Here is a 27,996-nt window from a genome sequence, read left to right as displayed (position 1 = left end):
AGGAGCAACCTGTGCCACCACCACCGCCATGACACAGCTGCTCCAGCACCACAAAGACCCCCTTCGCGCACAGCCTCGGCGGGGCCCTGCCCCACTCTCCGTTTCCCTGTCTCGTTCCAAGAGTGTGGCTGTGCGGGGCTGGCTTCCTCGCTCAGCACGACGCACTGAGTTCCGCTCACGCTGTTGTGTGTGTGAGGCCCTCCCTTTTACGGCTGGTCCCACCCCACAGTGTGGATGGGCCAGGGGTTTGAGCGCTCGCCTATTTAAAGACATTTCTCGTTTCCAGCTCTCGCTGCCACACACGCAGCTGCTGTGAATGCTCACATCCAGGTTCCGTGTGAGCAGAAGTCTTCCTTTCTGTGGGACCAGTGCCCAGGAGGGGAACCGCTGAGGCACGCGGTAAGTGCACGCTTAGCTTTTTAGAGAACCGACGAACTTTTCCCAGCGCTCCCCTCACTGTGCAGCTGGCCTCCAAGCACCCCCATGCTTGCCAGCCTTTGCCACCTTCACCGTGCGTAGTTTTGGCTGCTCTGATATATATGCAGTGGCCCCTCACTGTGGCTTCAAAGATGTTGAAAGACTTTTAACTGCTTGATATTTCACACCCAAATATCTTTTTTAGTGAAATGTCTATTTGTGTCTTTTGTCTGCTTTCTAAGTGGGCTGTTTGTTTTTGACTGCTAAGTTTTGAAACTCCTTTAATTTCCTACTTACAAGACCTTTGTCAGACATGTTGGCAAATATTTTTCTCCCAGTCAGTAGCTTGGTGTCTCCTCATTTTTACAGAATAAAAGTTTTTAATTCTGATGATGTGCAATTCATTAATTTTCTTTTGTGGATCATGCTTCTGATGTGAAACCTAAGAACTCTCTACCGAGCCCTAGATCCCGAAGGTTTCCTGTTTCCCTGAAAGTTTTATAGTGCTATACTTCGCACTTAGCTCAGTGCTCCACTTGAGTTCAACTTTCCACGAATGAACAGTAAGGTTAAGGTCACGACTCCACTGTCTGTGGTTGTCCAAATGCTCCAGCACCACGTGTTGTCGACAAGACCTTTGCACTTTGCCCAAATCTGCTGGCAGTACCTTTGTGGTTCTGCTTCTTGGTTCTCTGCTCGGTTCCACTGACCCACGTGTCCATCCTTCAGCCCATCCACGCTGTCTCGATCAGTGTGGTTACATAACAAGCTATGTTAACAAGCTATATTCCTCCCGCTTTGTTCTTTTTCAAAATGGTTTTGGCTATATTTTAGTTTCTTTGCTCTTCCATATAAATTTGAAAATAATCTTGTCATATTAATAACAACAAAAACACCTTTGCTGGGATTTTGCTGGAAACAGTCCATCAATTTGGAGAACTGAGCTCTCCACTGTGCAGAGCTTTGCAGTCCATGAGCATGGTATGTCTCTCTCCACGAACCTGGATTTCCTTTGACTTCTTCCACCAGCATTTTATAATTCTCAGCACACAGACTCTTTTATGTTGATCTTCAGCCTGAGGTCTTGCTGAACTCTCACCAGCTCTAGGAGTTTTTTGGTAGATTCCTTGGGATTCTCTATGTAGAGAATCTTGTCATGTGCAAAGTGGGATAGTTTTTTCTCACTCAGTGATCTGCATGTCATTTACTTCCTTTCCCAGCCTCGGTGCACAGGCCACAAGTGCCAGCCCTGAGCTCCAGAGGGGCGATGTGAGCAGACCTCCTGGCCTTATTCACCACCGCAGGGGGACACATGCAGTCCTTCCATGGTATGCATGATACCAGCTGCAGGGGATTTTGTAGATATTCTCTATTGAGGTGAAGAAGGTCCCCTCTATGCCTATTCTTCTGAATACCTGACGTGGTCATGTGATTTTTCTTCATTAGCATTTTAGAGAATTGCAGAGACAGATTTTTGAATTCTGAATCAGCCATTCATCCCTGCAATAAACAATCCCACTTGGTCCGTGTGCTTCTTTTTACACATTGCTTGATTTGATCTGCTAACATTTCGTTAAGGATTTCTGTGTCTATGTTCACAAGGGACATCGGTCTGACGTATTCCCTTTTTGTAATTCATTTATCTGGGTTTGGTATCAGGGTAATATTGGTCTTGTTGGGAAGTATTCCATCTCCTTGTATTTTCTGGAAGGTAATGGGTAGAAGTGGCATTAATTCTTTGAACACTGATAAATGACCCGGTGAAACCAACTAGGTTATAGATGTATTTTGGAGAGAGTTTTGAAAACTGTGAATGCAGTTTCCTTAACAGTTATGTGGCCGTCTAAACTATCTGTTAGTAATGAGTAGACTGCAGTCATGTGTGTTTTAGGGGTATCTGGTCTATTACATCTAAGCTGCTGCATTTGTGTACGTGTAAAGCTGCCCGAAGCATTCCCTTAACCCTTCTGCTCTCGGCAGGTCTGTGGCGATACCTCGTCTACTCCTGACGGTGGCAAATTATATTTTCTCCTTTCTCACCAGGCAAATACTCTGGAGCAAAAGTGGTTCCCAAATGCTGGGCTGACCTTCCTGGACTTCTGTTTCCTACAGTCGCGACTCAGTAATTCGTTATGGCCCTTTTAGCCATCTGATACTTTGATTTATTATTTTTAAAAATATTTTGTTAGCTTTTCTATTTGTCTTCAACAGGAAAACCCACCCAGACACCCTCAGGATGTATCTCCCACACACTTGGTCTCCACAGCTGGGTTCTCGATGTTTTCGTACCAAAAATACTGTTGGCAACCTGGTGAAACCTATGGGTTCTTTCTCAGAATAACATTAAATATATACAATAAAATACATAGGTTTATAAAAGAATTAGTTACAGTATAGTTTTCAAAATAACATAAATTTACAATGCAGTAATTTACAGTAACTTCTCCATATGTACCTTAAAAGATAACAAGAAAACAGTGGCCGTAATAACCATAATTTTGAGAAAATGAGGACAGGAGATAACATGTATGAATTTCTCCAACTGTAACGTAACGTGGGATCCTCTGTGATTTCTCCTGGTGACAAAGCCACAGGTGCTGCCATTATTATTAGGATTTGTTGACTACATAAGGGAAATGATGAATTTCAGTTACAAGTTGGTGAAAATAAAGATGTATTTTTTTCCTGTTCCAGTTCGTAGACTCCCATTTAAAGAATCCTCAAAATTATACCATACGTACAACAACAATTCAGGGTCTGACAAAAATAAACACACACCGTGGCAGGTGAGTACTTGAAATAGACGGCCGTAACCCTGGGACCAGCAATTGCTTTCCTTAGATTGACGTAATCTTTGCTGGAGGGTTTGCAAAGTGTGTTAACAGAGGAAATTCCACCAAAAGACACGGGCAGTTTTGGAGCCTCTATTACCCATTTAATTATCAAACACTAAAAATAAAGTCTAAACCAAGAAAAGCACATTAAACTGGGCATAAGGTCACAGTGTTAAAGGGCTGGATGTGTTGATAGTTTTGTTTCTCAAACATAATCATTTCCCTTTTGATCCCAGCTTTCTCAGGGCTTCCGGGCTACCAAGAATGGGCCACGCTCTCTCTTGGACACGCGGGGTCAGGAAACACCATATGAGCCACTCACGAGTGGCTCACACAACAGGCTGTACTGAAGCAGGAAACTTCCTTCTCCTTTTTAGGGTGCCCACGCCCCTGTGCCTGCACTCAGTCACCCTTGACCTGGCCCCCGATCCTCTCCCTCTCCACGCTCCCCCCTCCAGGCCCTATGGAGGGGAGGGGGTCTCACCCTCACCTGTCTCAGCACCCTCACCCCCCACCGGCCTCCACCCCACTGCTCTCCAGAAGCTGTTCCAGGTCTAAGTCCAACGTTCATTTCCTCATCCTTTCTCCTGACCGCACCCACACACGGGCGCCCGGCCTACTAGGTGCCCGTCTTCTGCCACGCTCTTTCTGCCATCCCTAATGAGGGTGCTTGCTCTCAAGACCCCCGGCGGACGTCCTCAGGCCACACCTCTTTCTTCTCCCTGTGTTGATAAACCCGCATGCGCTCATGCTTCCCAAGTCCACCTCCAACGCCAACTCTCCCCAAGCTCCAGACTTGTAAGTCCCGCTGTGCAGACATACATCTCACATGTGACCCTCCCCAAACGGAGCTCTTCACCTCCCGCCTCGGACAGCTGATCCAGGAAAACAGGATCCCACGCCAGGCTCCTCCTGCCTCCTGCACACTTTGCACCACTTTTCTCTTCACCTCGACCTTCAGTTCCACCACGCCAGGCCCCTCGCTGAACCCACTCTGTCCCCACTCTAGGCCCCGCTTGCACTGGCACACGTGGTCCCCCCATGAAGGGCTGGGCTTCATGTCACTCTGCTGTCCGAAGCCCCCTGGATTCCTCAACAGCCAGGGGAGTCCCAGCTGTGACCACCTCTAGAGGCTCTAAGCTGCTCAATGAACCCAACGAATTTCTTTGTTCCCTTCTGAGGCCCTCCTGTCCTTACTCTATTCTCACCTCTGACTCATCAAATCCCAGTGCAGGGGTAGATGCCTGGAGGAGCTGGGGGGACAGGAATGCCCTCCCTGCCCCCGCGCCCCAGGAGGAGGTCACCATGGCGGCACTCCCGCTGAGCCACCCTCCCGGGACGACCACCTTCCTGGCCCTGCGCCCCCAGTACAGGTCTGGCACTGGGCCAGCATTCAGTTTCTACTGAAAGAGTGAACTTGCTGCTTAAGTATCAACATGACATATGAGATTTACTTCTCTATTAAGACCCTACAAATGGCAGGCAGAGCGTCTCTGTTAGGAAGTACATCGGCTCCAGTTCATAACATGATGCTTGTGTACAAGGATACAACCGCTGCCTTCCTGTACATGTGCCACGTGACACGGGGCAGGTCGTGACTCTGCACAAGCCGGGGGCCTCTCTCTGTAGCACAGGCAGGCACGGTGTGCCCGGCCGTGTGCCGCTGAGGATAGCACACGGCCCTAAGAGCTGTGCTGTGCCAGCTTCCGCTCTAGGAGGCCCTGCTGTCCACACGTGTGCACACCGTGAGCACTCCTCTGTGAGTCCTCGTTCAGCGGGGTGCTGAACTAGCAAACTCCAGGCCGGAACACGGGTCACAGCCATGGTCGCACAGTGGACAGGCTCCACACGCTCACTTTAACCGCAGCTCAGGAGCGGCCCAAGTGCCAAGGCTGCCACAAGAAGAGCCAGGCTGGGCGTCCCCGTCCCAGCTGAGCAACTGCGAGCGAGTCACATACCTCGTGTGGGTTTCCGTGGTCTCACCTGGTCCCAGCGCATCATCGGTACTGATGAGTGCCACGTGCGCTGCAAACGTGTAGGTCCTTGAAGAACCAAAGTGCAACGGAATGAAGACAGATTTACACCCAAACCCGACCTACTGAGGTCCTCCAAAAGCCCTTCAAATGCAGTTTTCCCCCACTGCCAGAAATACGAAGTCGTCATGTGCTACAGCAAGGCGCGAGTGATGGAAGGTCAAGTGATGCGATCCGCAGAGTTTATCTTGTAAACACCCAACCAACCGTGCGCGTCACTCAGGACTGTAAAGTCTGCTCTTGGAAAATAACCGTAAAAGACAATGTTCATGCTCAGTCACTTTTTTAAGTGAAAACAAAGCCTCAGCATCAAACACCATCCCCGGCGACCCTGTCGGGTACAGTCGGGACTTGCCAGGTCCTGGGCACCGGTGAGCACAGGGCAGCACCAAGGACATGTTCTTCGTGTGGGCGGAGTGGGCAGCTGAAACAGAGCCCCCGAGGGCCCACCGTTCACTGCACTTCCTCTAGGCTCACTGAGCTGCACTGGACATGCTGTGCCCCATCTCACAGCCTACAAATGACTTCTGTAAGAGAAGTGAGCCCGTAACCACGTCAAAGCAGGTGAGACAACTAATGCGGGACTTTGGTCTCAAGCCGTGACACTGCCCTGGGGTCACAGGATGGGCGGTGACATCACCGGCACTTTAGGGACACTTTTAATTCAAGAAGCTGTACGGCCATTAATTCAGTTTCCTAAACATGGCTTTCTTCCTCCTGCTCGAAGCAAGCAAGCGTGGAAAACCCAGGGAGACCAGGGGACAGACAGCACAGGCAGGGCTGGTGCCGGGGCCTCAGACCCGCAGCTGGCTCACCCAGGTTGAGCCACTGCCACGTACAACTGCTTGCTAGCACTGCGTTAGTGTCGGGATCAGCTGGCACACCGGTGGGGCTCTCCTGTGCCTCCACATCTGGGAAGCAGAAGGTACCGTTGTAAGCGTCAGGTTGTGAAAGTTCTACTTCCCAGAACATGTTAAGGTATTTCTCAGCCAGGGGCGCCTGGGGCTCAGTCGGTTGAGCGGCCAACTCTTGGCGTTCGGCTCAGGTCATGCATGGTCTCACGGTCCGAGGGACTGAGCCCCTTGCCGGGCTCTGCACTGACAGTGTGGAGCTGCCTGGCTTCTCACTCTCTCCTCCCTCTCTCTGCCCCGCCTCAGCTCGTGTGCTGTCTCAAGATAAATAAAACAAACTTAAAAATAAAAAGCATTTCTCAGCCACATTTGCCTTGTGATTTTCCTTTTCTGATTATAACGTGAGGGCTGGAAGACAATCTACACCCGCCCCCTCTCCTCCACAAGTCTATTCAGGGAGAGGACTGTCCCAAACTGGCTGAAGTTACATGGGAAACAGAGTGAAGAGACGGGGGAAGCCTGCTGACCACCAACAACTCCCCGGTTCCTCGGTGAGCAGAGGAAGCCCCGGACTTACACTAACTGGGGTAAGAGGAGGGCAGACCGTGTTCACAGGCTGCAGGATTGACACCCGAAACTCTGAGGCCACCTTCCCACCAGAGGGACCCCAGAGCCATCGTTCTTCTTCCCCAAACAACTGGCGCTGAGGGCCCTGGGAGCCCAAGTCAGGGCAGGAGGCTGGGCCTGGCCCAGGCTCAGTCACCAGTAAGCACGGACCAGCTCCATGTGGCTAAAAGGTATGGCCTTACAGATAAATAAAATCAATAAAGATGAGCGGCCCGTGTTTTAGAAATAGGGTTTAAGGTGCTTTGGAATAAACACGAGGAAAAGCTAAGCCCTGCACGTTTCCTGCCCAGGTGATGGGGCATTTGGTGGGGACCCAGAAACTGGAGAAACCAGTTCTGATGTCCCAAAGCTTCACAGGAAATATTTAACAGTAAACAGTCAACGGTGTGGCGTGGGTTCACATGCCAAGGAAGGCTCATTAACTAGGGCTTATTGGCAGTTATGTAAAACGATGATCCTATGGAACAAAACTACCATTCTTGGCCAGCTGCAGCCCCCGAGCCAACCTAAACTCAGTTTCAGACAGTGCTTCACCAGCGGGATTGTCCCGTGAGCAACTGGAAACCCACACGGGGTGAGAACACTAACAAACCAAACACCAAAAACAAACCTGGGAGCTCCTCTGGTCTGAAAGGCTGATTAGATTTTAGAGGTTCTGCCTGAAGTTCCCGCTCACCTTTAGGGTCCCCTGCCTGCAGTGAGGCACAACGGTACAAAGTAACCCCCAAGGGTACTGCCTGAGACTCGATAGGCAGGGGCAGGACCAGCGGAGGATGCTGGTCTGGACTTTGTTCACATCCCGCTGTTACTCCACCCTCCGGAGTCAGGATAGTTGGTAGGCCCTGGAAAAGCCATTTATTTGTAAGTGCAGGAACGACATGGCCAGATGTGCCTGATAAACACGCGAGCCTCTGAGAACACCATTCTCAGGTTAAACGCATTAGGCGAGTGTGTGGGGCCGTCCTATCAGCAAGGCCCCTCACCTTGCACATAGCAGGTAATTTAAAAATAGCTGTTGAGGGGCGCCTGGGTGGCTCGGTCGGCGGGCGTCCGACTTCGGCTCAGGTCATGATCTTGCAGTTCACGGGTTCAAGCCCCACATCGGGCTCTGTGCAGACAGCTCGGAGCCTGGAGCCTGCTTCTGATTCTGTGTCTCCCTTTCTCTCTGCCCCTCCCCTGCTTGCACTCTGTCTCTCAAAACTAAAATAAAGTGTTAAAAAAATTTTTTTTGTAAATAACCTCTACACCTAACGTAGGGCTTGAACTCACAGCCCCGAGATCAAGAGTCGGATGCTCTACCAACTGAGCCAGCCAGATAACTCACGAGCCTCCTTTCATAGAAACATGTTTAAAAAGAAAAATTGGAAGGGTACCTGGGTGGCTCAGTCGGCGGTGTCCCACTTCAGCTCAGGTCACGATCTCAAGGTTCGTGGGTTTGAGCCCCGTGTCAGGCTCTGTGCTGACAGCTCAGAGCCTGGAGCCTGCTTCAGATTCTCTGTCTCCCTCTCTCTTTGCCCCTCTCCTGCTCACACTCTGGGTCTCTCTCTCTCATTCTCTCTCTCAAAAATAAATAAACATTAAAAAAAAAAATAGCTGTTGAGTGGGGTGCCTGGGTGGCTCGGTTGGTTAAGCGTCCAACTTCGGCTCAGGTTATGATCTCATGGTTTTTGAGTTTGAGCCCCGTGTCCGGCTCTCTGCTCTTAGCTTGGAGCCTGCTTCAAATTCTCTGTCTTCCCCTTTCTCTGCTCCTCCCCTGCTCATGCTCTCTCTCTCTCAAAAATAAATAAACATTTAGAAATAGCCGTTTACTATATACTTGAAACTAATATAACATTGTATATCAGTTATATTTCAATAAGAAAATTAAAATTTTCTTGTTGTTTTTATTCAAAACCTTACATGAAAATACATGAAGATCCATCAAGGCCGCCTTGCAGGGAAATACAAATGGGCTCCCCTTTCTCCTAAGGCACAGGGGCAGGGGAGGGGCAGTGCCGGGCCAGTGACAACAGCAGGGCTGGCCCTTCCACGGCCTGTCTTGAGAAGCCACACAAGAGAGCCATTTCTCCCACACCCTTCCCACCCAATGCCACTTCGTGTCACATCTTTAATCCAGGCAGGAGCGTGCTGTGCAAGAGATGCCCTTGGAGCATGGGTGGACACTTGCCCAGAAGAGCAGGACACGGGAGCCCGGAGCCCCAGGGACTGGCTGGCGGCGGCACCCTGGGAGCAGCATGTGGAGAGAACACTCTCTGCCTGGCTGGGTCAGCACACTGTCCCAGCAGCGAGTGTCAGCAGGACGGGAGCCTCGAGGTGCCAGCTGGCAGGGCACCAACCATTCTCCTCTGCAGCCCTCCTGACACGCTCTTAAGGTCCAGAATGGATGACCACGCACAACAAACAAACAAAACAATTTCTATGTATTCTTTGGATGGCTTACAGGAAAGACGAAAGACGAAAGAACAGGGCAAAGAAGAGAAAGCAGAGCTGGGTGTAAGGCATGTCGACCTGAAGACCTCGGGGTGCCTGAGGACACCACGGAGGGAGCGGCACAGTATGTGTGCGCCTGCTGCTGTGGGCCAGCATACCACTGGCCATCCCCCTACCCGGGACCCTCTCTAGGCCGAGTGGCTGAGCACGCAGGAGATCCCACACCATCCTATGGCACCAAAGACGGGCTCGGTGAAACCTCCACCTCTCTGCCCTCCTACATCCTCGCACATCATGGCCACACGCCCACCTTCGCCGTCAGACCCAAACTGCCACCTCCGCCGTCAGACCCACGACCGCCACGAGGTCTACAGCTCTACTCACGAATGTACAATCACAGAAAAGTTTAAGAGAATGACAAAAGGCTAACCTTTACAAGAAACAGAGTGAGATAATATTTAAACTGTTAGCCGTGATTCCACCATTTCCCCCTTACTGCCTGGATCGTGGTCACCAAAGACATCCTATAACCAATACACAGGAGCAATGAGGCTACAAGTCATGAAGTTCTGGCTTCTTACTTTCCAATGTCTAGCTCCTGGGAGAACTTTAGAGGCTCTGATCTGCCACAGGCGTGAAATGTTGGAGCAATGGCACAGAGACAGGAAGAAGAGGGCACCGGCCCTGCCACCACCCGTGGGTCCGCTGAAGCCCAGGGGAGACATGCTACATGGGGTACCCACGTTCTATGGGCTGGCAGTGTGGGAGCAGCACAGGGACCACAGGCATAGAGAGAGGGACAAGGACATCTCAGGGACACCTACCCCCCTCAAGCCAGGGTACATTTCTGCCAATCCGTGGAATGGGGTTTGAAACAGAAAGCTAAAATGAAAATTCCATCCTGAGATTTGTTTCTTCTATAGAAAAAAATTTTATTTGAAGATTCCTTATTTTTAATTTTTTTTTTTTAATTAAAGAGAGGGAAAGCGCCCACGTGCAAGCAGAGTTGGCACAGAGGGAGAGTCTTAAAGGCTCCAGGTGAGGGCGGAGCCCCACGTGGGACCTGACTGCACCACCCTGAGATCATGACCTCAGCTGAAGCCAAGAGTCGGGACACTCAACCAACTGGGCCCCCCGGGCGCCCGTGAATATTCTTACTCACAAGGACAGAATGCGTCTGCTAGCATCCGGCGCGAACATAAGCACACAATACTGATGACAGTATTAAGCAAATCAACATCAGAGTGCTGACAAGGCACAGAGATCCCATAAAAGTCACAGAGGACTCAGTTTCCACCCCAAGTAACTGAGGATGTATTTCAATCCATTTAAACAAAACTAGCTGAGTACCTGCTAAATTGCCAGAAAGTGCGGGTACAAGGGAAGACACAGGGGTGAATGAGGCCGAGTGTCCAGTCCTGAAGAGCCGTGGCCCAGGGAAACCCCAGGAGAGGGGACAGGTATCCTTGAGCAGGAGAGAGGGTTACTCGCTGAGAGAGGAAGGGGACAGGCCCTGAAGCAGATGTGGCATCACTGGCGAGGCGTCACGGAGCATATCAGCAACCGCCATGTGTGGGTACCCAGCAGAGGAAGGGGCCCCTCTGCAGCAGGTGTATGCAGGAGGCAGTGAGGCCGGGGTCTGGGCAGGGCCTGCCTCCAGGGCAGGGGAGGGGTGGGGGGCTTTGGATGGGACTGGGGACACAGAATCAGACTGTGGATGCCTGAAAGGCCAGGCCAGGGCCCAGCGTGAAAGCTCTAAGCACCAGTCCTTCATCTCTGCCCAGATGCAAGCAGCGAACAGAGGGGAGGCCAGAGGCCAGATTCAAAGTCCCAGGGAGGGTTCACAGTGAGAAGTGCAGGACAGCAGAGGACAAATCGAGAGGGGCTGAGGCCCCAATCTGCAAACAGCTTCTCTGCAGGTGTGAATGGCACCCAGAACAGACAGGAGCTTCTTCCGGGTACCGCCAGCCTGAGTGTCTGTGCGGACGTATGGCCGGCTCCCAGGCTCCATGCTGAGGCTGCTCAATTTTGCTGTTGTGGCCTGCCAGCATCCACAGACGCCACATGGCAGGACAGGCGAGGCTGTGTAGCAAGCAGCTTCACTGAGCTCGGAGGCGGTGGCCCGGGTGTGGCCTGCCTTGCTCTACACCTCTATTCTGACTCGTGTCTCTCTTCCGAAAAGGCAAGTCAGCTGTGGGGCATCTGGATCATCCTGGACCCTTATGTGCTGGAGATCCGGGCAGCAGAGATCTCCCCTGAGAACTTCCATGAGGTGTCCCACCTGCTGTCCCGAGCCAGCCCAACCTGTCCTCACTAAACTATGGGCGGCCACCAGCTCTCCTCCGGAACAACCTGGAAGGGTGGCTGTGGGCACTGAGGACATCTGCTTTCCTTCGGGCTCTCCGGACAGAGAGAAACAGCTCCCCTTAGTTCTAGGGACGGAAGCACAGGAAAGGCACCAGGGTAGCACCAGGGCCAGGCAGCGGCCCGCAGCCCCAGTGCTTGTAGCTCGCCAGCGTCACGAGAGCAGGAGACGTTTTCTTTGACATATTTAATTTAACCCATCTGGGGAGTCATCTTCTGTGCTTACATATCAACTTTAAAAGCCTACTAAAAGTTTCAACAGATTCTTTCTTTCTTCTTTTTTTTTTTTTTTCCCATTCTGAGAGAGCAAGTGCAAGCAGGGGACAGGAGGGAGAGAGAACTCCAAGAAAGCTCTGTGCTGTCAGCGCTGAGCCTGACACGGGACTTGATCCCACAAACCATGAGATCATGACCTTAGCTGAAATCAAGAGTCGGACACCTAACCCACTGAGACACCTAGGCGCTCCCAATAGGTTCTATTTCTACTATTCATTCATTCATTCATTCACCAACTTTTTGAGCGCCTAACAGTAAAAGCATTTTTTCTAAATATCTCTTTTAATATACATTTACACTATCCTGTATTTCTCTGGCTGTTTTAGTAGTTTAATCAGTAAAGCACCATTTCATAGATTTTATTCTGATGTGCTTTAAAAATGTGATCTCCTTGAAGCATTTTGATTTTATCACTAGAATTTGAAGTGTTTGATTTGGAAAGTGACGGTTCGCCAGCAGGGCAATACTGACTCAAGATCTTGTAATGAAGATTTCTACACTTGCTGTTACACACGCCATGTTTGCTCTTCACTTTAGAGGCTGTTCGGGGAGATGGTGGGAAGCAATGATGATGTCTGGTGCACCTCGCAGCCCTGACTTCTTAACGTGGCTGTGACACACACTGGTGCCCTGACCTTGGGCAAATCACTCTGTGACGAGAGCCTGACAGGAGAGCCTGCCTGCACCACCACCAAGGTCCCGTTCATCTGGCTCCAGCAGACAACATCATCTTCAGTATTGAAGCTTACTGAGCATCAGACATTGTACGGCATCGAGCAACACAGAGGATCCAACAAGAACCAGCCACCGTCCCGGACCCACCCCCTGGACCCCAAATCCAGGCTTCGTCATGGGCAGGCTGGACTCCGGAGCACAGAACGTGCACCCTCACCAGACCCTTCAAGGGACCTCAGCCAAGACACCAATCTTTGTCTTCATTTCCCTACCAACATAACAAGGACGTTATTTCCCTCAAAGGAATGATATAAAAATTAACTGTGTGATGTTTACGAAGCCCTCCTAATTTCCCCCCAAAATGCTCTAATTTTTCCTGTTCCTGAGGAATGTACGCCAGGCCCAGCACAATGACCAGTGGGACGGACTCTGTCCTTAGGAAACACACTGTCCAGTGACCTTTCTGCTCCCTGAAGAGCCTGCAGACTTGCCTGCTGGTTTAAGCCAGGGGCCAGCAGGTAAGTCTACCAAGGGCCAGAGATCAGTATTTCTGGTGCTGTGGGCCTTACGGTCTCTGTCATAGCTCTCAACTCTGCTGTCGCGGTGTGAACTTAACCTTAGACGCTGAGATCTGAATTTCACCTAATTTCCGCACGTCATGAGACATGACCCTTCTTTGAGTCTTCTCCCAAACTTCAAAGTGGCTTATAGAGCAGTTTTTCGATACTCTTCTGAGGTGAGAAGACAGCTGAGGCAGCGTGCTCTTCCGTCAGAGCTGTGCACCCACCCGTGGTCGGAGGACGCCGAGCGACCCCGTGAGCTCTGTGCTCTGACACGTGTCCACGGAAACCACATCCCAAGAGGAGAGGCCCATGAATACTGTCCATTTTACAGACTCGGTTCAATGAGTTGTCAGTGAGTTTCCCGTGTGTGCAAAATGTTTTTTTCCAAAGCCTGCAATTCAAGGACGCTCCTTACCCTGGTCGTTTACTTTTCAGCAAGCTCTATGGCTGTGGCTCCAGGCCGAGGTGCTCTGTGTGGAGGCCCCGAGCACCCCGGCTCTCAGAGCTTCACCCTGGCACCCGCACTCCCGTCAGGAGAACAATGGGCTTCCTGACAGGTGCGGGCCGTCAGGGGCACAGGCGGGCAGGTGTGTGCACCTCTGTCCCCCACACCCTGTACCACCTGTCACTCGGTGCACAGGTCATGACCAGGCAGACATCACCTAACCTTCCCTTTCCAAGTCCGCAAACACCCTCTACTGTAAGGCAAGTGGAGACTCTGGTAAGAAACCTGGCGAGTGGCGGCTCCTCAGCCCCCCCAAGGACGGCGGCCCCTTCCTGTGAGAACACAACCAGTTCCCACCACCCACACCGCACCCATCAGACCGCGGGTCTCATCCCGTAAGTCTGTTTTACCTTCAGCCGGTAAGACACTCTTTCCCAGTAAAAGCAATTTAGTGCCACTTCCTAACAGTTAGTTGCAGAGAGGCTTCATTTTAGCTTAAAAATCTGGGCATCTGACGTCTCACCAAATGGTGGCACCTCACTGAACCTATATTTTACTTATTTTTCCTTAACTGATTTACGTTACAAATATTCCTCCCAGAGATGGATCATCCCCATCACCAAAGCAAGGAATTTCCTGGTCCTTCGAGAGAAACAGATCCTTTGATTCATCAAACATTCCACTTCTAGGCATGCAGTTTTAGCAAAAAATGCCAAGCCTGTTACAAGTCGCTCCATCCAACAGTGGCAATAGAACATCTTCAGGAACTCCATGGTGAGGCCCTCTGCGGCCCTGATGGGTGGGTGAGTGCACGTGTTTCCCCCAAGCCCTGGCCCGCCCTGCTCTTGCTCCCAGCTCTGCTAAGAGCTCTGACCTAGGTTCTCCCAGGAGGCCTACGTTTCCCGAATGGAGACATCAAGGCCCTTGTCTTGATGATTTGATTGGTCCTGATTGGTGATTCTTTCCTCTGTGGGTTCGTGGTCTAGCACTTGCTGTCATTTATAACACTGCTGGCAACCTCTTTTCAGATGGAGATTATTTGAGAACGAGGAACATGATCAAAGGGTGAAGTCCCAGATCCAACGCAGAACCAGAAAATTGCCCACAGAAACATCAAAATGCCTTGTTTCTTTATTTCTACTCTAGCAGCTAAACGTCCAACAGTGCTCTAGCAAGGTGATACGGACCCCACGTTAAAGCACAGGAAACAGATAAAACTGCATGTTGTGGATCCGCTCCATAGAAATCATTCATCGCTGCTATGAGGCACTTCGCCAAGCATTCACTGGGCACTGTTTTATGCCAGATGCCGGAGGATTATAAACAAGAATGAGATACAGTCCCTGCCCTTGGGACCATACAATTTAGCTGCAGAAACACATCTCTCAGATGCAAGATAATTATAAAATACTGTCAAAGGAAAGTACCAAATACAATAGTTTTAAAAATCCAAGAATGAATGACATAGACCTGATACAGCAAGAACACAGTCTAGAAGTCCAGGAGCTGAGTGCAGACGTCTCTTCTGCCTGCGACTCTTGGCAAGTTCTGAAGTTCGATGTGAATCCCTATCTCTATGTTCAGACGTAACCATGATGGAAGTCTCCCATAAGCTTTGGCGTATCACATTTTGGTCTCAGAAAATCCAAATGTCTGAAAAGCGTGAGCAGTTTCACAAAAAGGAATATATGCATTCAATTCCACACGAGCAGGGCACCAGGTGGGAGCTGTGGGATAGGAAACCATGTGGGGTTTGCCTTCCCAGTGGATGAGGCAGAAATGGGATGGGCCTCTCTCCTGCACCCTCCTTCTCTGCCACTTTTGCCCCACCCTCTCCTCCTTCCCCGCTTTCATGCTGTGAGCTGTACGGTCCTCACTCTGCTTTTCAAGCCAGGAGCCAACTGACTGAAACCACTGCACAGCCGCCCATGCCCACACGTGGCTTCCAGGGCTCTGGTCCTCCCACCACGAGCCACAGCAAACACAGTGGTAAAATTCTATGTCGGCAGTTGCCCGAAGAGAATAGCTGGGAGGAGGAAGGGCCTCCTGCACCTCCCGCTCTGCCCTGCCGGCCCCCCGGGCCCCAGGGCAGACCCCAGCCACAGCCATCTCTTCAGTCCTGCTGGGAACCTCGTGGAGACATGTCAGAAGCAGAGGGGCTTTGCAGAGGGGGCTTCCTCACAAGGGCTGCACCTGCACAAGCAGTCTGTGGAGTCAAACTGGCTCTGGCCATAGCAGCAGGGTACCAGGCACTGGAAAGCGAATGGGAGGGAAAGCACTGACCCTCCCTCCAAGGAGGCCTTTGTCTAGCAGAGGAAGGACATCGTGAAGATCCCACTCGGGACACGCAGCCTCCCCACCGAGGTCCCCACCACAACAGCCCGCCCTCGCTCTACTCCCAAGCTACCAACACTGGTGCTCCAGAGTGAGGCTCAGCGAACGTATCTAATGGAAGATGTCTAGAACGTGAAAGGTACTACCTAACAAAAATAAATAAAAGGTGCGCCACAGGCTCAAAAGCAGAGAGAAGGCAGCACGAGACCCGGTGTCAGCAGAGCGCTTCCTAACCTTTGCTTCAGTGCCCTTGTGCAACGGAGGCATGATGCTCCTGCAGGGCTGGAGGACAGGGGGCAGAGAAGACCAGCAAACATGCAGCCCCATCCTGCGGCGTCCTCTGAAGAACGAGGCAGGCAAGTGACTGGCTGCGAATGTTTACTGCAGAAGCTTTTTGCTTTATCCACCAAAGGACAGAGCCAGTCAGAGAAACCAAGTTAAAGACGGAGGATGAAGCGGAAGCAAAGACAGGGAGCGGGGCCCATCTGCACAGCAGCCCCCAGGGAGGGCGAGGGGCGGGCTCCAGGCCCAGGTGGAGAAGCCTCAGGGCGAAGGGCAGTGCCCACACTTGCAGTGAACAGTAAGGCTGACCCATTTTTTTTTTTTAATTTTTTTTTCAACGTTTTTTATTTATTTTTGGGACAGAGAGAGACAGAGCATGAATGGGAGAGGGACAGAGAGAGAGGGAGACACAGAATCGGAAACAGGCTCCAGGCTCCGAGCCATCAGCCCAGAGCCCGACGCGGGGCTCGAACTCACGGACCGCGAGATCGTGACCTGGCTGAAGTCGGACGCTTAACCGATTGCGCCACCCAGGCGCCCCGGGGCTGACCCATTTTAAGTACTCTTCCAGATTATTTCTGCAATATTACAACATAAATTATTAAACTATGGAAGTTTAAAACCTACATACTACACAAGGAGTTCGTGAAGACTCAAAGACTATTAGAGTCTTAAGAGTTCAAAGGTGGCTGTTTTGCCTCACATAACAGAGACGCCCGCAGGAAAGGCGTGAAGAGTGTTATGTGTGATAAACACGATGATGGAACCTCACCGAGAGTGGCACGTTCAGTAATGCTGTCACTCAAGTTGCCCGCCGAGTGCCCGGAATGAACAGGGCCGGGTCGCCGAGCGCCAGGGTAAAGAGGACCGTAATACAGTCAGGCTTTGCCTGAGGCATGTGGAGGCCAGTCCAACCAGAAGCTAATGCTGCATGGACGTTAGCTGACCTTCACTGCAGGGCTGTGCACACAGCTCACCCGTATGAGACTCCCTGTCCACTGTGGGCCAAACCATGCTCCCTGCACGTGCATGGTGCTGCTGGTGTCGGTACGGCTCACGGTGACACCACCGAGGCGCGTGTGCCCCAAGGGCCGTGCATCCACTAAGTCTTGAAAAGTCTTACAGCGGCACTGAAGTGCGCTGCTTCTGATGTGGTATGGCTCGGATTTTATAACAGGTCTTTCCTTCCATTTATTCGTATTTCTTTCCTTTTATTCCCCAATCAAAGATGACTGGGCACTTTCTGATGAGTGGTGATGAGCAGAAAAGGTGGCTGCCGCCTCCTGTAAGCTCTGAAGAAGCCGCTGGGGCACTCAGACAGTGCTCCCCAGGTCCCTGGTACACCAGAGAGGCATCTGGAATGTCCTAAGCATCCTGTTGGCTCTTCCCCAACAGAGCAGCAAGAGGTAACTGAAAAGCACCACTGTGCTCTGGGAAGGGGAGAGCAGAAGGCTTCTGAGAGCAGGCACCACGTCTGCTTGCTGCATTCTACCTGGCTCAGCAGTGGCAGGGGGACACCCCATCTTCTCTAGAGGACTTCACAAAATGCTCTGGGCAGGCACCCGTGTCTGACAAAATACCACAGAATGAGTGAGATAGCTACTTCTAGCCCTTCTACATTTCTGGACAAGTACATGCATGCCCACATCAGAAGCCAGTGTGCACAGGATGGATCAGGAACCAGGGCTCCCGGAGGCCCAGAACTCCCCGTCACACGCCAGGGGCCGAGCTATCAGAGCCAGGCAAGGGTGGCGAGGCATCGACAGAAGTGTCTGCAGGATACCTCAAGACACGCGACTATCTCCTCTACCTTGGCAACCTCGTCTTCAATTGCACAGATGCAAAACCCCAACAACCCGCCCCCCCACCTACAGCTCCTTAAAGTGGGGCCTCACAAGTTATCTGATCACTGTGTAATTCAGTCCATTGCTTCGCTGACTTTCCCTCCTAAGTATGCAGAGATCCCAACTTAATCCCATACATACCCCACCTTTGTGTGTGCTCTCACATGGGCTGTACGAGCCAAGCGCCAAAGGCCCCCCTGAGCTATTCAAAGTACAACGACGACCATGTCCTCTAGAACGGTAAGGTGAACACATGCATGCACAGTCATCAACACGGACAGGAAGAGCAGCAAGCACACAGCCAGCTTTCAGAAAGGACGCAGCTACAGCTGGGAAGCCCAGCTCCTGCATGTGTTCTCAGCACCGAGGACAGCGTCTCCTGTTAGCTGTGTGACTGCCCTTTGTGCGTGAGGAAGGCAAGCTGTCTTTGCGTTTTTCTTCACTAGAAGTAACACTGCAGCCCTTTCTTTTTCTTTTTTTTATGTAACTGTTGCAGATGACTCCTTGTCATAGATCGCAGACTTCTGCGTCTGTAAATGAATGTATGTATAATATGGGATATAACCTTCACATATATAATCTACCTCCCTGGATTTTTAATAAATATGTAAAGCCATATACCACCTTAAAGCTAGAGTCAAGCTGTTGGGACAAGAGAAATATTGCTGGGTGCAAACCTAACAGGGCACTTTTTAAATTGCCCATGAGTACCAGCGAGCAGGGATGCCCAGCCCTGCAGCCACGTGGGTCCACTGTTCATGGTGAAGACAGACATTTGGACCACCCAGACAAGGCGCTCCTCGGCAGTGGGAGCGGAGTGAGGCCCTGGGGGGGCCTGCCCTGCCCACCCTCACAACCAACCCAATCAACCGAGACAGCCAAGAGGGAACGACCCTGGGCTGATGAGAAGGTAGGCCACTGAAACTGCATCTGTTTTCAGTCCCCACCGCTGGTTAAAAACCTCCATCCTCCTTGGGACACTTCCCACAGGGGCTCTAGTGGCCCCTGGGAGCGGCCCTTCGCGTGAGGAGAATACACACCACCCGGTTACGGTCCTAACAGGGAACCGACGCCAATAACAGCTGGCACAGATCCCATTTTTGCTGGAGAAGCTCTGACAACGGGGAAGGTACCTGGTCTGACTGGACAGGCCACAAATCTTGAGTGCAGAGTAAGTGCTGAGCCAGAGAGAGAGGGCACAGCAAGGTGAGCTCCTGCTGGAGTCACTCTAACTCTAAGGCGCACATTCCCTCCGGTCCCTCCCTCCCGGTGATAGCGCCTTTCTTTCAGAAAAGACCACCGGTTGGTTGTCAAGAGCCGATTCCACTTTGGCTCCGCCAATGACAAGGTAAGTGTAGGATGATGCACTTGATGTGGACAAAGTCAAAGAACGTCCCACATGGTGCCGGCGTTAAGACATCCCCTCCAGTTCACAAGAGAGGAATTGTATTCTGTGGAATGTTCATAAGAACTCGTTAGAGTTCCCACGGCTGGTTAGTGATAGAACCCAAACCTACCCTTATCAGCATGACCCCAGACTCCAGCTCACTCTGCTGCCCACACTGCCTCAGTTTCCCCATCCACGTAACAAGGCAGGAGAGAGCATGACCTCCAAGTTCCTTTCTCTTTCTGCCTGCCTGTTTAGTTTCACTGGGAGGGGAGAGGAAAGCAGATGAGGGTCAAGGAACAGACAGGCCAGTGGTAGCAGGACAGCAGTCTGGGAGGAAGGCCCCAATTTGGTATTAAGAACTGTATGAACCTACTAATAACTGAAAATCCACTTTTTAAAATTGTGTTTTGCCAAAAGGAGGAACAGCGATCAGGTGTTCATACTCAACGCGAAGAGCTAACATCATGCTTAATGGTGAAAAGCTGAGAGCTTTTCCTCTAAGATCAGGAACAACAAAAAGATGTACACTCTCACCACCTTTATTCAACACAGTACTGGAAGTCCCAGCCAGAGCAATCGAGCAAGGAAAAGAAATAAGACATCCAAGCTAGGAGGAAGAAGTAAAACTGTCACTATTTTCAGATGACATGATACTACAGGGAGAAAACCCTTAAAACTCTACCAACAAATGGTTGGAACTAATACATGAATTAATAAGGCTGTAGGACACAATATCAATACACAAAATATGTTGCATTTCTATATACTAAGAATGAAATAGCAGCAAGAGAAATTAAGAGAATAGTCCCATTTATAACTGCACCAAAAAGAATGAAATACTTGGGTATAAATTTAACCAGGAAGGTGAAAGACCTGTACTCTGAGAGCTGTAACACACTGACGAAAGAAACTGCAGACGGCACAAAGAATAGGAAAGACCACCCCTGCTCGTGGATGGGAAAACAAGTGTTGTTAAAATGCCCATATTATCCAAAGCAATCTACAGATTCAGTGCAACCTCAAAAACATTCCAGTGGCATTTTTCACAGAAATATAGCAAACAATCCTAAAATGTGTATGGAACCACAAATAGCCAAAGCAATCTTGAGAAACAACAAAGCCGAAGGCATCACGCTCCCTGATTTCCAACTATATCACAAAGCTATCGTGAAACAAAACAGTATGGCATCAGCATGAAAACAGACACAACAATCAATGGAACAGAATAGAAAGCTCAAAAGTAAATCCAAGCATGTATGGTCAATTAATTTGCCACACTGGTTTGGAAGTGCCATCATCAAAAAGACAAAAGATGAGTGTCGGCGAGCATGTAGAGAAACGGGAGCCCTTGTGCACTGCTGGTGGGAACACAAACTGGTGCAGCCACTGTCAAAAACAGTGTGGAGGTTCCTCCAGAAGTTAAAAATAGAGCTACCACACAACCCAGCGATCCAACTTCTGTGGAAATATCTGAAGGAAGTCAAGTCACTATCTTGAAGAGATATGTGCACCCCACGTTCACTACAGCATTCTCACTCACAACAGCCAAGATATGGAAACAACCTAAGTGTCTATCAACTGATGAACAGATTAAAAAAAAGAGAGACATGGTATATATACACAATGCAATACTGTATTATTCAACCATAAAGGGAAAAAAAAAGAAATCTTGCCATTTGTGGTAACATGGATGGACCCTGAGGGCACCATGCCAAGTGCAGTAAGTCAGAGAAAGACAAATACCATATGATTTCACTCATATCTGTGACCCTGGGGTGACCAAAATAGGTGAAGGGGGCCAAAAGGTAAGACTTCCAGTGGTAACATAAATAAGCCATAGGATGTACATAGTTAATACTGCTGTGCCGCAGATCTGAGAGCTGCTAAGAGAGGAAACCGTGAAAGTTCTTATCACTAGAAAAATGTTCTGTAACTATGTGTGGTGACAGATACTAGCCAAACTTACTGTGGCGATCATTCCACAATATACACAAATATTCAATCATCATGTTGAGCACCTGAAACTTCTATAATGTCGATGATACCTCAATAAAAAAAGAATTAGCACTAACCTACTAATAACCCCAAACCCATTATTTAAAATGGCGTCTGGCCAAAGGAGGAAAAAAAGTCCACTTTTAAAATGAACTTTCTTGAATATGATGGATGTAAAAGTGAAAATACAAAAGAAAAAACCCGGCCCTGTTCATTTAATTGGACCACCATGAGAATTAGTTTATGAAGTAAACCTAGTACATAAGAGTTCTGAGATTAGATTAAATACTGTTTATAAATGAAATTTATCAGGCTTTTTTTTTTTCACTAGAAAGACAAGTGAAAACTAATTCAATTAACTAGAAACTATGGATAAAACTCATTATCATTATCCAATGGCATTTACAAAGCACAGTCTTAAGTTTCCACAAACAACTGGCCTGACCTTGGGGCTTCTTCTAAGAAATAACCATCAGATGTAAGAGGGTGTGGCCACAAAGGAGAGTAGCCGGGGTTAGCTGCAAACGGACTAGTTCGTGAAATTAAAGGAGTAAACACTCGTGAATGGCAGCGTCTGAATAACCTCCAGTGACCAACACTGTTTACTAAACACTTCACAAGCAAGGCACCGGGAGAGGACACAAGGCAGGTGGGATGTAGCCCAGCCCCAGAGAGCAGACACCAAGTATGGGAGACAAGGTGTGTATGCACCAAAGTCACTAATACCAGAAAAAGGCATCCTGTTCTCCTAAAGTTAGCAAGACTTATAAGGGATCAGACTGCTGTCTTCATATTACTACAACACTGAGACAGGATTAAGAACTGTCAATTTCTCAGCACTGGAAAGAGGCAGCACTTGTGAGCACATGACCCAGCTGTGACACAGGTCTGGATGGCCACTTCCAAGAAATGCGGGACGCCATTTGTACAGAGATCTGCTTTAAGTTCACTAACCCAGCAGGACTCAGGGCTCCGCTGTGGACAGACGAACCACACCACTGCACCAGGAAAACATCTTGGCTAAATATGCCTTTTTATCTTTTCTGTGAAACACCAACCAAAACTAAACAGAACAAAGGGGTGGTGAGGCAGGGTGTCTTCAGAACTGTGACGATCAGTCAGTCATGCAGTACCTGTAAGTCTACGAGCTGCACAGTTGGTTTTCCTTGGAGGCACAAGGCCTGAGCAATGAAAGCATGCAGATCCTCCAGGCAAAGCGTGTCCACCTGAAAGGGACAGAGAAAGAGAACCAGCATCAGCTCTGGGAAAAACCTGACCCTGCCATGGGCTCAATGGCTAAATGCAGGCACTTGCACAGGGCAGCAGAAGAGGCAGAGGTGAGCAGGAGTCCACAGTCCTGGTGTAAAGCTCTCCATGACGTCCAGGGCCAAGATGGACCAGGCCTGGTCACTCTCTAGCAAGGCAGAAATCTCTGGGACGCCCAGGAGGGGCATGAGCCACAACCAAGCTGGACTCTTAGAGCAACACAGGTGATTGTTTTGGGCACCAATTCCCAGGGCTGGCAGTTCAGGGGTCTGTAGTGTGAGCCGGCGAGATCAAGGCTGGGATAAACTTCCGCCCCTGCCAGCCCCGGTGAAACCTGTGTACTCAGATCCCAGTCTGACGGAAACCCCAACCCCCACATCTGAGCCCCTCCAGTCTTGCGTGGAATCGGGGCTAACCAAAGTGTGAGTGAAAACAGGGGGGCAGGGGTGTGGAGAAAGAGTGGATGTGGAAATTCTGGATCTCAAGTGAATGATGGGAATGACGACAGCAGGCTACTCTTGGACACCATCTCCTCTCAGGGTTACGGGCAGTGACTTTGCCAGCTCAGCCACCAAATTCTGCCAGCCAGACAAAAGCACTACACGAAGCCTTGCTCAGCGTTCTCACTGCCATCGTAGGAACACAAGACCTTCTTTCTGGAAGGGAATGCATTCTGTGGCAAGTAAACGCTTGAAGGGGAAAAAATCAGGGAAACAACCACAAACTCATGGATAAGAATTTCGATTCTTTCTCAATGATAAAAATGGCTAATATGTTTACTCCCAATAAAAATGACCCCATCATAAACCAGAACGACTGTTCCCTGGGGACTCCTGCTCCCCCCTGCTCTCCTGGAGAAGCAAATACTTCTGGCATCCGTCACCTCTGCCCCACGCAAGGCGGCAACCCTGTCACTACCCTGCCCTGTTCCATTTTTATTCTGAAGAAGTTGTTGCCTTTGTATAAATGACAGCTATAATGATTTCAGGAAAAACACAAAAGTCTACAGATGTGTGGTACTCATGACCAAGAAGAAAGGCTCCAATCTACAGAAGCCAGACCAAGCAAAGAACACACCGTTTTTCTATTCCATAAGCGCCCACCTCTCTTCTGTTTAGACTGGGTTTGTTCGCATGTAATTCTACTTCTTGCCATTAGCAAGTTTTGAGTAAAATGCCTACTTATGAGAAAAGAATAACTATCTCATATGTCACGGTTTTCACGCTTAGCTAATTTCATATTCTGCCACCATCTTCGTAGTTAACCAATCTTAAACCACAGCAGAGAGTGCCAAATTCTTAGTAACACCGAAGTTTTTTTTAGAATTTCACGTAACAGACATTATTATTATAAAACATTGGCTCTACTATAAATTATAAAAAATACGTACACTTGCTCTGATGTAAACTTACTCTTCCAGGGAATTTTCTCAGATAAACTTTTAATAGGAAGTGTTGTTGCTAACTTGGAGGTTATGAGACCACTTAGCTTCTCCATAGGTTCTCTACCACCCACCGTACATCAAAACATTTAACTTAAGCTTGACCGTATAAAAATACAGTATTTTTATAAATTTATATTTTTAGCCTTATGAAACCTAAGAAAATAATGAACCTGTGAATACATTTTAGTACCTTCATCTCAGAGATGCCACTGATGTGTTGATTCATTGTTTTTCAGTTTTAAAAAGTCCTCATTTAAATGTGCCCTTTAAGTCAGGCCAACATGTCTACCTCGCGCTGACTCCCACTAGAAGTATTCTTATTTAAAGGTAATTATTAGTATCACCAGAAAGATAAAAGTGGAAATTTTCCTCCTGATGCTTATTTGCTTCAGGTTTATATAAATATATGAGATGTAGAGCTACTGTTGTGTGATTTGGACTTTTTTCTGCTGGAAATGGATTTTCATAACTGACAGTCACCTGCACAAGTGACAAGCACAGAGCTGTATGAGTGACCGTCAATGGGTCCAACAGCCCGTCTCTTGTGCTGAAAAAGTCATTCAAACTGTGTGTCCCACAAGTTACTGTCCATATGCACACGGTTATTAGGAAGAAAACACACGAATGTTTCTGGATGCGAAGCTATAGCTCTTGGTTATCCACCATTCCCAGTCCCCACTATGGCCCCCTTGCAGCCAAAAATGTGAGCTGATAATGCATGTGTATGTAATAAATACTATCAAAAGAAAAGCAGTTTTACACTTAAAAATCTATCTTCTGCCATTTATATTTCTAAGTCTGGTACAAATAACGGAACTTCCTACTCAAAACAGTAATGCAGGGTGCCTGGGTGGCTCAGTCGGTTGAGGGTCCGACTCTTTGATTTTGGCTCAAGGTCACGATCTCACAGTTTGTGAGATCAAGTCCCATGTTGGGTTCTGCACTGACAGTGCAGAGCCGCTTGGGATTCCCTCTCTTCTTCTGTCTCTGCTTGTCATCCCCACACTCTTTCTCTCAAAATGAATAAATACACATTAAAAAAAAAAGCTTTAAAAAAACCAGTAATGCAAAAACTAAAGTTTACACTGGTACATGTGAACCCAGTAATGAAGCAATAAAATCTCTGTGAGTTATTTAGCCATACCACATTTTTACAAAATGCAAAATGCAGAACTAGCTATAGACTGGCAGAGACAAAAGAAAAATTTAGAAAAGAAAAAGAAAAATCAGTGTAACGTGCCCTTGAAATGTAATTCCACGATAAGAGGAAGGTTTTTTTTTTTTTTTTTAATTTTTTTAATCTTTATTTATTTTTGAGAGAGAGACAACGTGTGAGGCAGGGAAGGAGCAGAGAGAGAAGGAGACACAGAATGCAAAGCAGGCTCCAGGCTCCAAGCCGTCAGCACAGAGCCTGACACGGGGTCGAACTCATGAACTGTGAGATCATGACCTGAGCCGAAGTCGGACGCTCAACCGACTGAGCCACCTAGGCGCCCCAAGAATACGTTTCTTAATGATAATCAATAATTCATAAAGTGAATTCAGGTTTGAGAAATAGTCATGTAACTTTCTACTCCAGCCAAGTAAAAATCTGATGGTTATGCCAAAGAAAGAGACCCAAGATCTGTCACATCGGAGCCCAGAGTAGAAGGTAAGATGGCTCAAAGGGGTTGAGAATACGGGAGGTCTAAGTGGGCTAAAGAAATAGAGAAGTGATTGCAAAGGCCTTTTTTTATTGTTGCTGTGACAAAAGTGAGACAAAAGTCATTTAAAAATAATACAGACAAGGAAGGGAAGTGGGAGAGGGAGTGATCCGGTCCTTCCTTCACTGAGGTGTCTAAACATTACCCTGCACTTGGGCAACTATTAAAAAGGCAAACACTGGGGCACATGGGTGGCTCAGTCGTGAAGCACCCGACTTCGGTTCAGGTCATGATCTTGCAGTCTGTGAGATCAAGCCCCGTGTCGGGCTCTGTGCTGACAGCTCAGGAGCCTGGAGCTGCTTTGGATTCTGTCTCTCCCTTGCTCTCTGCTCCTCTTCCGCTTGTGCTGTATGTCTCTTTGTCTCAAAAATAAACCTTAAAAAAAATTTTTTTAAACAGGCAAATACCTTCATGCGCCTTTATAATTCTCGCACATTAAGTGTAAAACTAAAGAAACAAACTGTCCAACTTGTTGAGGAACACCAATCAAGACCTAGCACTGCACCCTAACTCGAGGCCTCCAACCCCGGGTTTATCTGGGCAAGGAGGACACACACTGTGGCGACAGTGATCCTAGTGGACACTTTATTGGGCCCTTCTACAAAACACATTTCACTGTCCCACAGTGCAATGCCCCAGTAACCCCAGGGAGTAACCATACCTCGTCCCAGACTGGCACAGGGAAGTGCTTAGTAAACATCTGGAGACGAGTGAGCGACTGCAACTTGGACAGTGGAAGTAAGCTGCTAGAAGCCCTGGGCCTTCTCACCACAACCCTGGACCCCAGGACGCGAGCCACCTCGCAGACAGTGACGGCCACAGGGGAGGGACCACATGAGTCAAAATGCTTGGAAAGCATAAGCAAAGTGAAAGCAGGTTCCCTCACCTGCGAGGTCTCCCCAGCCTCCACTAAACTTACGTGCATTGCAAGCCTCCAGGTCCGACAGCAGACAGGCCTCTGACGTGTGTGCCAACACGGAACCCGTGTTTTAGTTAGAGAACCGCGGGGGGCTAGTGCTCACGGGGTAGATGCTGGAAAATGGCACGGGAAAGAGTCCGTAGCCACACCCCAGGCCACCACCCTCCCACAAGGCAAGGGCAGGAGTGAGGAGCCACTGCAGCACCCAGGGTGAGGAGCTCAGGTTACCTGCACGAAGAGGTAGGTCAGGAGGCAGCACAGCGCTTTGAAGGGATTCTCCACCGCCTGCAGCTCTTCTCTTGAGGAGGAGAGGTCGAAGCAGCCTAGCAGCGCGTCCAAGCGCCGGGCTTGTATCCCTGCGTCTTGGTTCAGCCACAGTAATTTCAAGTTAGGGGTTCCCCCTAGGTAAAAGCACAAACTCCACTTATCATTATCCTTTGCACCACCAAGTTATCACATGCTTCTTGTAGAAATACAATAAAAGAATAAAAGACGCAAACCTCCTCTCTTCCTGACATCCTTGGGCTTTAGGGCTTAAAGAGCTAGAAAGTAAACATGGACAGACCTACCTGGTTAAAAGAAACAAACCCTAAAAGGCCAACACATATGTACTTCATTGAGAACATTCTTCTTTTCTTAAAGGCTGTGTTTTGAGGGAAATGAGGGCTTTTTTCCTACCTGCGCTGCATCCTGCATTGTGAGGAGTGCTTTTCAGAGTATGTGTCAAAGGCCCTGTCTCAGGGTGTGAGAAACAACACAGCCACATGAAACGCTGCTGGGAAGGCCACCAACTGACCCTGTTAGCGTGTTCTCTTATTCCCCTAACCAGCAGTTTCCAAACTTGAGCGTAAAAAGAACCCGCTGTAGAGACAGATATAAATGTAAAAACCACGTTTTCCTGGGTCCTGCACGCAGAAAGCCCGCTCCACCAGCTATGAGAGTACCTGGAGTGTGCACTGAACAACCTGCAGGCTTGGGTGCAGGGCATCTGGGGACCCCATGCTTTCCAAAGCATGTCCCTAAAACTAGTAAGCAGAAATTCCTAACATAATTTTTAGTGTTTCATTTCTGTTTTACATATACATTTAAATTATTAAAGTAAAATAAAACAAAGAGACAGCCATTACTCGTTTCCTTAAACCACAACAAATGACAGTGTGAGTCTGCAGGAAGGACAGAGGCCTCGCTGGTGCTGGCAGACAGAGCTACAGATTCCGGGCCGAGCCAGGTCCCTGTACGGGCAGCTGCTGGGCATTTCTGTAGGGTCATGCCTGAAAAGCCAGGACAGCTGGGGTCTAAAACCC

The 27,996-nt window shown here is 49.2% G+C and overlaps 1 protein-coding gene across 14 annotated transcripts in view; it reads right to left on the bottom strand.

Moving 5' to 3' along the window:
* The window catches only part of FAM120B (family with sequence similarity 120B), a 95,447-nt gene that overhangs the window by 30,527 nt on the left and 36,924 nt on the right, over positions 1 to 27,996 (bottom strand). For 13 of the 14 annotated variants that reach the window (XR_006299119.1, XR_006299118.1, XM_043592806.1 and 10 more), the window contains 2 exons: positions 26,921 to 27,093; positions 22,494 to 22,586 (listed from right to left, as the gene is read on the bottom strand). Coding sequence is in view for 12 of the 14 variants with exons in the window: in XM_043592806.1 (XP_043448741.1) it covers positions 22,494 to 22,586; positions 26,921 to 27,093 (266 nt within the window). In the remaining 2 variants the exon portion in view is untranslated. Of the gene's footprint in view, positions 1 to 73; positions 2,122 to 22,493; positions 22,587 to 26,920; positions 27,094 to 27,996 lie in introns of those variants that run through there. The other variant, XM_043592817.1, reaches the window with a different exon arrangement.

Source organism: Prionailurus bengalensis, chromosome B2 (genome assembly GCF_016509475.1).
Source record: "Prionailurus bengalensis isolate Pbe53 chromosome B2, Fcat_Pben_1.1_paternal_pri, whole genome shotgun sequence".
Taxonomy (NCBI): domain Eukaryota; kingdom Metazoa; phylum Chordata; class Mammalia; order Carnivora; family Felidae; genus Prionailurus; species Prionailurus bengalensis.
Note: the sequence above shows the minus strand (reverse complement) of the source record. Positions and strands in the feature narration are given on the sequence as shown.